Here is a 10,313-nt window from a genome sequence, read left to right on the forward strand (position 1 = left end):
TCAGCCTGAAGTAGCACCCAGGGGTGTGAGGCAACTGGGCTTATCTGAAAAGACATGGACACAGAACATCCAATTTTTTTTTTTTTTTTTTTTTTTTTAAGGTGGAGTCTTGCACTGTCGCCTGGGCTGGAGTCTCACATCGTCACCTGGGCTGAAGTGCAGTGGCGTGATCTCAGCTCACTGCAACCTTTGCCTCCTGGGTTCAAGCGATTCTCCTGCCTCAGCCTCCCGAGTAGCTGGGATTACAGGCGCCTGCCACCACGCCCAGCTAATTTTTTTGTATTTTTAGTAGAGACGGGGTTTCACTATGTTAGCCAGGCTGGTCTCAAACTCCTTACCTCGTGATCCGCCCACCTTGGCCTCCCAAAGTGCTGGGATTACAGGCATGAGCCACCGCGCCGGGCCCCAAATGTTTTGTATAAGCAAAAACAGCAAAACGTTAACAAAATAAGTTTTAGTAATTCACAATGAAAAGATAGCAGGTCTCTTCCACATCCCAGGCCACCTAGCAATCCATTTTTCCAATTGCAACCGTTCATTATTTATTTAGAAGTTAAAATAAAATGAGTGGAGGAAAGGTGCGGTAGGACATTTAGTGAAATTCTTGCAACTGAAAGGAACAAAATGGTTCTTTCCACAGGTACATTTTTTGTAACATATAGACACATTTTCCCATAAGAAACTCCCAGCACAATTGAAAGCACATGTGCAGATGGCCAGGGCGTGCTGTGCATGTTACTGTGCAAGCAATTCAGCAGGGCTGCTGCAAAACCAGCTTTCTCAGCTCTGGGTGCTCGGGCTTGTCTCCATAACAAGCTACCATGTAACAAACAGATCTCAGCAGGGTGAACAACAATTGCAAAAAGTGAGCTGTTTCCTTCATCCCCACCCTGCTCCCTTCACTCTCAAAAGTTACAAACTGTGAGTTTCCTTCCTGATAAACTCCAAGGCTTCCTCACTGATTGGTCTCAGTTTGGAAAAGGACGTGACATCAGCAACTTCGCAGACTTAGGGCTGGAGGCTTCTTGTGGCCTCTGGCGGGCCTCCAGCCAGTTAGGTAAAGCGTGTGTGTGTGCGTGTGTGTGTGTGTGTGTGCACCAGCGTGTGCCTCTCTCTGACCACAGGTAGCACTCAGATTACCCTGCCTGCTCTGTTCTTTGCTGCAGACCATTTGACCAGGACGTGTGCAGCTCAGCCAGCCACAGAACTGGAATTTTTCAGGAGCAGGGGGAGCATGGAGTTTGGACTTTGCTGAGCAACTGAAGTGGAGCGCAGAGCTTGCTCGCTTAGGAGAGAGCATCATGGATGGCAAACAAGGGGACATGGATGGGAGCAAGCCCGCGGGGCCAAGAGACTCTCCTGACATCAGGCTTCTTTCAAACCCATTGATGAGTGGTGAGTCATAGGGGCAGTGGAATCAGCCCTGGGGAGGTTGGCTAATGTGCTCAGGAGAGGAGGGTTGGGCAGTTTCAGTGGCTCTGTGTGAGGTGTCCATGGGTCTGTTACTGGGCAGATGCCCACAGTTCGCTGGTATATATCCTTTACACAGCTGTTCAAAAATGTGTACACTTCTTTCTGCAGAATCCTACATACAACACAAATTCAGTTGTCACAAATTATTCTCCAGTGAAAATTTCAGCTCCTAGGAATCATTCTTTATGGGTCAGATGCATTATTTGTTAAATTGGAGGTTTGAAAGTTACTTATAAACAGGAAAATTTTTAATGCTAAAACTTTTTTCTTAATTTGCAAGTCTTAGGTGTTTGGTATTTAGGTGGGGCAGGATTTATAAATGATGTTCAAACATTGAGCACTGATCGAGTCACTTTCCAAAGAGACAAAAGAGACTTTGTTTTACTTAAACATTGGAGAATCATCTTACAGGTATTCTCATCTGTCAGGTGGTGTCTGTGCTAATGTACAGAATCCCACAAATACACACTTTGGTGAGCATTCAGCAGGTGCCTGTTGGCTAAAAGGATTCTGAAAAATTTGTCAGGCATTTGCACACAGGTTTTTATACATAATAGTATATTGGTTAGTAATACACTGGTTACCTCTCCAGCCCCAAGTCTGCAAAGTTGATGTCACATCCTTTCCCAAACTGAGACCAATCAGTGAGGAAGCCTTGGAGTTTATCAGGAAGGAAACTCAAAAGTTCGTAACTTTTGGAGAGCAAAGGGAGCAGGGTGAGGGTGTGAAGGAAACAGCTCACTTTCTGCAACTGTTGTTCACCCTGCTGAGATCCTTGGGGGCTTGTTATGGTGACAAGCCCCAGCACCCAGGGCTGGGAAAGCTGGTGTTGCCGCAGCCTTGCTGAATTGATGTATTTATTACTTATTAATTTTTTTTTAAGACGGAGTCCTGCTCTGTCGCCTGGGCTGGAGTGCAGTGGCGCAATCTTGACTCAGTGCAACCTCCCTCTCCTGGGTTCAGGCTTATATAGACGGAGCACGATGGCTTACACCTGAAATCCCAGCACTTTGGGAGGCAGAGGCGGGCGGATCACCAGGTCATGATACCCTCCCGGCCAACATGGTGAAACCCCATCTCTACCTCAAATACAAAAATTAGCTGGGATTACACGTACCTGTAATCCCACCTACTCGGGAGGCTGAGGCAAGAGAATCGCTTGAACCCGGGAGGCGGAGGTTGCAGTGCACCGAGATCTCGACACAGCACTCCAGCATGGTGACAGAGCGAGTCTGTCACCATGCTCCAAAAAAAAAAAAGCTGGCGCTGTAGCTCACGCCTGTAATCCCAGCACTTTGAGAGGCCGAGGCAGGCGGATCACGAGGTCAGGAGATCGAGACCATCCTGGCTAACACGGTGAAACCCCGTCTCTACCAAAAAATAAAAAAAAAAAAATTAGCCGGGCGTGGTAGTGGGCGCCTGTAGTCTCAAGCTACTCGGGAGGCTGAGGCGGAGCTTGCAGTGAGCTGAGATCGCGCCACTGCACTCCAGCCTGGGCGACAGAACGAGACTCCGTCTCAAAAAAAAAAAAGTGTGTAAATATATATACACACACACACACACACACACCTGGTATACTGCCCACAGCACCTGTTGATCAAAGGGGCAATAAACAGGGAGAGACCCTGAAGTCAGTCAGGGTTTTTGTTTTTGTTTTTGTTTTTGAGACGGAGTCTCACTCTGTCGCCCAGGCTGGAGTGCAGTGGCGCGATCTCGGCTCACTGCAAGCTCCACCTCCGGGGTTCACGCCATTCTCCTGCCTCAGCCTCCCGAGTAGCTGGGACTACAGGCGCCCACCACCAAGCCAGGCTAATTTTTTGTGTGTTTTTAGTAGAGACGGGTTTTCACCGTGTTAGCCAGGATGGTCTGGATCTCCTGATGTCGTGATCCACCGGCCTCGGCCTCCCAAAGTGCTGGGATTACAGGCGTGAGCCACCACGCCCGGCCTGATTTGGTTTTTTTGAGACGGAGTCTCACTCTGTCGCACGGGCTGGAGTGCAATGGCGAGACCTCGGCTCACTGTAACCTCCGCCACCTCCCGGGTTCAAGCGATTCTCCTGCCTCAGCCTCCCGAGTAGCTGGGATTATAGGTGCCCGCCACCACACCCGGCTAATTTTTGTATTTTTAGTAGAGATGGGGTTTCGCCACGTTGGCCAGGCTGGTCTCCAACTCCTGACCTCTGCCTGGGCCTCCCAAAGTGCTAGGATTACAGGCATGAGCCACCGTGCCCAGCCGTCAGTCAGGGTTTATTAATCTAGTATACAGGTACTGAAAGGGTAAAAATGGAAGAAATAAAACACAAAACGCCTTCCCTTTGACTGAGCAGACTAGCCTGCTCATTCATTCATTCATTTATCCAATTTCACTTATAAAATGAGCCAGAGTACTCAATGGTGAGTGGGATTTAGATCCACAAAGGCAGAACTGGATTAATCAGCAGATGTTTCCAGCATGAGTTTGGAGAACTAGGAAAGCAAGAGTGGCACCAAAAATCACTTTTTACAAAGAATTTCTTTTCTTTCTTTTTTTGAAATGGAGTTTCACTCTGTCACCCAGGCTGGAATGCAGTGGAGCAATCTCGGCTCACTGCAAACTCCACCTTCCTGTGTTCAAGCGACTCTCCTGCCTCAGCTTCCCGAGTAGCTGGGATTACAGGCGTCTGCCACCACACCCGGCTGATTTTTGTATTTTTAGTAGAGACGGGTTTCATCATGTTGGCAAGGCTGGTCTTGAACTCCTGACCTCAAGTGATCCGCCTACTTTGGCCTCCCAAAGTGCTGGGATTACAGGTGTGAGCCACCATGCCCAGCCACTTTTTATAAGGAATTATATATGTATATATACACACACACACACATACACACGTTTTTTTTTTTTTGACAGTCTCGCTCTGTCACCAGGCTGGAGTGCAGTGGCACCATCTCGGCTCACTGCAACCTTGGCCTCCTGGGTTCAAGCAATTCAAGCAATTCTCCTGCCTCATGAGGGAGAAGCAGGGACTAGGTAGGACTATAAGCACACGCCTGGCTAATTTTTTGTTTTTTTTGTGTGTGTTTTAGTAGAGATGGGGTTTCACCATGTTGTCCAGGCTGGTCTCAAATTCCTGAGCTCAGGCAGTCTGCCCGCCTCAGCCTCCCAAAGTGCTAGGATTACAGGTGTGAGCCACCGTGCCCAGCCAATAAATACATTTTTAAAGTAGCAAACCAATCATTATGGGAAAGAATCAGTAATTTGGTTGGTTTCTGCACTGTTATTTTATAGCTAAGTATCGTATTTATTTTTGTTTCCACATGGGAGAGAGGCACCAGCCACTTTTCACTGTTGAGGGTTTCTTTTTCTTCTTCTTCTTTTTTTTTTTTTTTTTTTAATTTTTTGAGACGGAGTCTCGCTCTGTCACCCAGGCTGGAGTGCAGTGGCATGATCTCGGCTCACTGCAAGCTCTGCCTCCTGGGTTCATGCCATTCTCCTGCCTCAGCCTCCCAAGTAGCTGGTACTACAGGCTCCCGCCACCACGCCCGGCTAATTTTTTGTATTTTTAGTAGAGTCGGGGTTTCTCTGTGTTAGCCAGGTTGGTCTCGATCTCCTGATCTCGTGATTCACCCGTCTCATCCTCCCAAAGTGCTGGGATTACAGGCCTGAGCCAACTGTTCAGTGTTTCTAAAGGTCCTAATCCAACCTTGGTGGGGTCAGGGTGGGTGAGTGGGAGTGGGCAGGTGTTATACTCAAAGGCATGGTGCTTGTAAAGTGAACATGTTGTTACAGCTAGAGTGCAAAATGTGAAGGTCTTAGGGAGTCTAGTGAGAACAGGTTTGAAGAGATGGAGTGGCAGATAAAGCTTTAAGAGCTGAGTGGAGGAGGTTAGGCTTCATGAAGCAGGGAATTGAGAGCCATTGGTGGTTCTAGCGCAGAGACCTGGTAATAAGGCTGTAGGTGAAGTAACTTGTTAGCCACAGCTGGGATAGATTGTGTTGGAATCGTGGGAGACTGTTGCATTCATCCAGTGGTTCTCAAATTCTCATGTGCCTCTACATCGCCTGAAGAGCTTATTAAAATGCAGATAATGTAGCTTCTGGCTGGGTGCGGTGGCTCACACCTGTAATCCCAGCACTTTGGGAGGCCGAGGCAGGCGAATCACCTGAGGTCGGGAGTTTGAGACCAGCCTGACCAACATGCAGAAACCCAGTCTTTACTAAAAATACAAAATTAGCCGGGCATGGTGGTGCATGCCTGTAATCCCAGCTACCCAGGAGGCTGAGGCAGGAGAGTTGCTTGAACCTGGGAGGCAGAGGTTGTGGTGAGCCGAGATCACACCATTGCACTCCAACCTGGGCAACAAGAGCAAAACTCTGTCTCAAAAAAAAAAAAAACTAGCTAGGTGTGTTGGCACATGCCTATAATCCCAGCTACTTAGGAGGCCGAGGCAGGAGAATTGCTTAAACCTGGGAGGCAGAGGTTGCAGTGAGCCGAGATCATGCCACTGCACTCCAGCCTGGGCAACACAGCGAGACTGTCTCAAAAAAAAAAAAAAAGCAGATGATGCAGCTTTTGATGAAGTGGTAGGCCTGGGGTGGAGGCCTAGGAATCTGCATTCATAACAAACTCCCAGGTGACACGGATGGTACTGGTCAGGGACCATACTTTGAGAACCACTGCACTAATCCAAGCATGAAACTTACATTTGGATCGAACTTTGGAAATGACAGAGAAAGGGCGATGATTTCAAAGGAAAGAGAAACCAGGGTATGTTGCCTGATTAAATGTTGGAACTAACAGAGAGAAGGCAAGCAAAATTATAAGGTTCTCAAGCCCAAAGTAATGTCAGATAAGCTAGATAAGAGGGAAGTTGGAAAGGAAGTTGCCTTGGATGCAGGATGAGGAGGAGAGGATACAGAGTTCTGTTTTGGACATGACAGTGCCAGCCGTGATGCCCAGTGCACAGTATGGTGACATGGGACCGAGACTTAGGAATGATCACAAGTTAGAAGCCAGAGACCTCAGAATGTTCTACAGAGGGGCTGTGGTTGAAACCTAGGGAAGGGAGAAATTGGCTGATGGCCAAGAGCTGAGAGTCAACCAAGGATAGAACCCTGGGACAGGCCTCCAGTTGATGAAGTAGGACCAGTAAGTTGGACAGAGAAGCAGAAAGAGATTCTGGATGTTGTAATTGCACAGGTACTAAGGGAAGAGAAGTTTTCAAAGAAGTAGAAGTCACAAGGGTAGGTGCCTGGATACTTCTGGTCTCTTACTTTCTGTTGCGAATCTGACTGGCAAATTGCCACTCACCTTCTACACCCAGCTGAGCCATTGCCCCCATGAAACCACTTTCTGCCTCTCCCTACTCAAGTGGAGTCATTCTCCATCTGCTTTCCATCAGTCCTGCCCCTTGGGTAAAACCTCAATTGTAGTTGGTTGCTTTTGTTTATGCTTCTGAGGTCTTAACCTTGGTGAAGTGTGGAATGCAGAACACTCAGAATGCTGTTTTCAAATAGCTCTGCCAAGAAACTCAGCTCAGGTGAAGCATGTCCCTTCGCACAAGGCCAAGTTAGAGGGAAAACAGGGCCCAGGTGTGGATTGCCTTGCTGCTCCCACCTCCACCTGCAGGTGTTTTTCTGCCCACTTCCCTGGGGTAGGGAGGGAGGAAAGGTTATGAATGAAGATGGGCAGCCAACTCTTTATAGAGATTTGTTTAATGTTAGACTCTCCTGTCCAAGGAGCAGGGAAAGAATGTCTTGCTTTTTTCCTGAAAGTAGCTTGTTAGGAGTTGAATTGTGTCCCCTGAAAAGATATATGGTTAAATACTCAACCCTCTGTGCCTCAGAATGCGACCTCCTTAGTTAAGATGAGTTAAGATGAGGTCATAAGTAGGGTAGGATGGACCTTAATCCAACATGACCAGAGTCCCTGTAAGAAAAGGAGAGGAGACACATGGAGAATGCTATGTGACAACAGAGGCAGAGATAGGAGTGAAGCACCTAGAAACCAAGGAACACCAAGGACTGATGGCCACTGCCAGAAGCTAGAAGAGGCAAGGAAGGATTTTTTCCCTAGAGCCTTTGGATAGAGTATGGCAGTGTGCACACCTTGATTTCAGACTTCTATCCCACTGCTAGCCTCTAGGACTCTGTGACAACAAATTTCTGTTGTTTGAAGCCACGCAGTTTGTGGTGTTTTGTTACGGTTTCCCTAAGAAACTAATTTACACCTACTCATGGAAACTTGGGAAAATCTATTGAAAGATAAACTAACCACCCGTAATTCCACCAAGCAGGTAACTGCTGCTCCCAGTGTTAGTGTCTAACTTTTGGGATTTTGCCTGAAGACTGACACCTGTAGAGGTATTTCTATCCTTGCCAAATTGAGCCCACCCTATAGAGAGTATTCACATTTAAACAGAAGACAAGCTAGAACAGGTATTGAAAGAAAACAATTTTATTGTCTTATGGTGAATTTTTAGATATTGGGGCACCTCAGGAGGGGTGAGTTTTCTGGGGGAAAATCTGCCTTTGAGACAGAATGGGAAGGCAACTTTATATTGAGAGAGAGAGAAGAGAGAGGGACACAGGAAAGAGGAGAGAGAGAAGAAAGAGGAGAGGAGAGGCTGGATGATGGAACTGGAGAAAGAACTGCAACTGACTTGCCCAGGAGTTGCCTCAGTGGGCCTTTCTGTTTGTTTCTGACTGTAAGCCTCTTGTTTCTTTTTCTCCTCTTTTCTCTTTGTCCTGGGATCAAACTAAGGTCCACAATAATTGTGAACATAGCACCCAGATCCTTTCCAGGTTCTGGCAGGTTGGTTCATGCCACTGAATCCACCCTTATTGTGTCCTGAAGACTGAAGGCAAATACTCCTGTCCCCTCAGAGCAACCCAACAACTTTTTTCTCTCCTTGACTTTGCAAAACGTTTCTCAGGATGAGTAGATTTATGCTACTGCCCAGCATTCACTGGGGTTCTCAGAACATCAGTAATAGCTATTTTCAGAATGTACCAATTAGTGCATCTTAAATCTCTTTTGAAATAACAGAAATGAAAAAAAAGTTCCACAAATTACAATAAAAATGAAATGGCAGCCTCCCTAATGTGCTCCACGTTTGATGAGGGTACAATTTAAAAGGTAAGTTTAATGGCATTACTTGGAGGACTTGTGGAGTGGTTTCATTACAAGAGCTCCCTGCCCCATTTTACCCATAAGCCACAGTACCGGATCCATGGCATTGTCGGTGACCTCATTTCACATGTATTTTTTTGGCAGTAAAACCAATAGACCTTGGCTGAACCAGTGTTGGGAAAGAGCGTTTAATATATGCCAAGGACTTGGATAATGTGTTACATACACCTAATGGCCCTCGAGTATCAAAGACTTGGGTGAGGTCAGTGGAAAAGGATGTCGTGACCTTGAGTCTCCCCTTCATGAATTGGATAGTCTCCTACTATGAGAATTGTCCATGTTCTGGCAGGAAAATAGGTCCCCTTTCCTGCTTGTTTTCTGCCCTTTCCAGCTACCAGTTAGCAGGAAAGCAAGGGCAAGTGCTTTGGGGTTCAACTGGGCATGTGTTGAGCCTACAGCTCGTTGCCTGCTTGGGATGTGCACTCTGGAAAACCATGAAGAAAGAACCATTTCCCAGGTCCAGCAGACAGACCCTCATTTGGATCCCTAAAGAGACGTGTCTCACTCAGCTATCTTTTCAGTGTTTTCCAGAGTGAAAGAGTTGTGTGTGGACTAATCCATGTTGCAAATTGTGGTGTTTGCTAATACACACACACACACACAATCTATGCTCTCTGAATGTTAGAAAAATGTTAAAGTAGGCCAGGCGCAGTGGCTCATGCCTATAATCCCAGCACTTTGGGAGGCTGAGGCGCATGGATCACTTGAGGTCAGGAGTTGGCGACCAGTCTCACCAACGTGGTGAAACCCTGTCTCTACTAAAATTACAAAAATTAGCTGAGTGTGATGGTGTGCACCTGTAGTCCCAGTTACTTGAGAGGCTGAGGCAGGAGAACCACTTGAACCCGGGAGGCGGAGGTTGCAGTGAGCCGAGATTGCCCCACTGTACTCCAGCCTGGGTGACAAAGTGAGACTCTGTCTCAAAAAACAAACAAAACATTACACACAAAGAAAAATGTTAAATTATTCATTGTCACCATTGTAAATTTTCACATAATCACTCATTTGTTCTGAGACCTGAGGTCAAAGGCCTTGTATAAATTTGAGACGGATTTTGGTTTTACAGGGACTCGTGTTTTTCTTCTGGGCAGGAGCATAGGTGTACCGTGACAGGCCTAACAAACCCTGAACTAAAATGACTTTAAGTTAGAAGGGGAAGGCTCATATACTGCCGATGGGAATATAAAGTAGTACAGCCACTTTGGAAAATAGTCTCAGAACAAACATTGTGTTACCATATCATACAGCAGTTCTTTTAGGCGTATATGCAGGAGAATTGAAAACATACATCTGCTCAAAAACTTGTAGATGAATGTTGATAGCAGCATTATTAATAATAGCCAAGAAGTAGAAATGACACAAATTTCTATCAACTGATGAATGAATAAATAAAACGTGGCTTATCCATACAATGGAATTATTTGACCAAAAAAAAAAAAAAAAAAGGAATGAAGTACTGGTGCATGCTACAACATGGATGAAACTTTGAAACATTATTCTACATAAAAGAAGCCAGTGGCAAAGCACCACATACTGTATGGTTTCATTTATGTGAAATGTCCAGAATAGGCAAATGCATAGAGACAGAAACTAGATCCATGGTTGCCAGGGGCTGGGGGAAGTAGAACTGTGGAGTGACTGCTTTTTTTTTTTTTTTTTTTTTTTTTTTTTTTTT

At 46.3% G+C, this 10,313-nt stretch overlaps 1 protein-coding gene across 2 annotated transcripts in view; it reads left to right on the forward strand.

The window, feature by feature from the left end:
- The first annotated feature begins 706 nt into the window (after positions 1-706).
- ASB9 (ankyrin repeat and SOCS box containing 9) overlaps positions 707-10,313 on the forward strand; it is a 27,927-nt gene continuing 18,320 nt past the window's right edge. The window contains exons 1-2 of one of the 2 annotated variants that reach the window (XM_023198977.1): positions 707-1,057; positions 1,167-1,395. In XM_023198977.1, the coding sequence (XP_023054745.1) occupies positions 1,302-1,395 (94 nt within the window). In that variant the 5' untranslated portion in view covers positions 707-1,057; positions 1,167-1,301. The remainder of the gene's footprint in view (positions 1,058-1,166; positions 1,396-10,313) is intronic. The other variant, XM_023198975.2, reaches the window with a different exon arrangement.

This window comes from Piliocolobus tephrosceles, chromosome Y (assembly GCF_002776525.5).
Source record: "Piliocolobus tephrosceles isolate RC106 chromosome Y, ASM277652v3, whole genome shotgun sequence".
NCBI lineage: Eukaryota > Metazoa > Chordata > Mammalia > Primates > Cercopithecidae > Piliocolobus > Piliocolobus tephrosceles.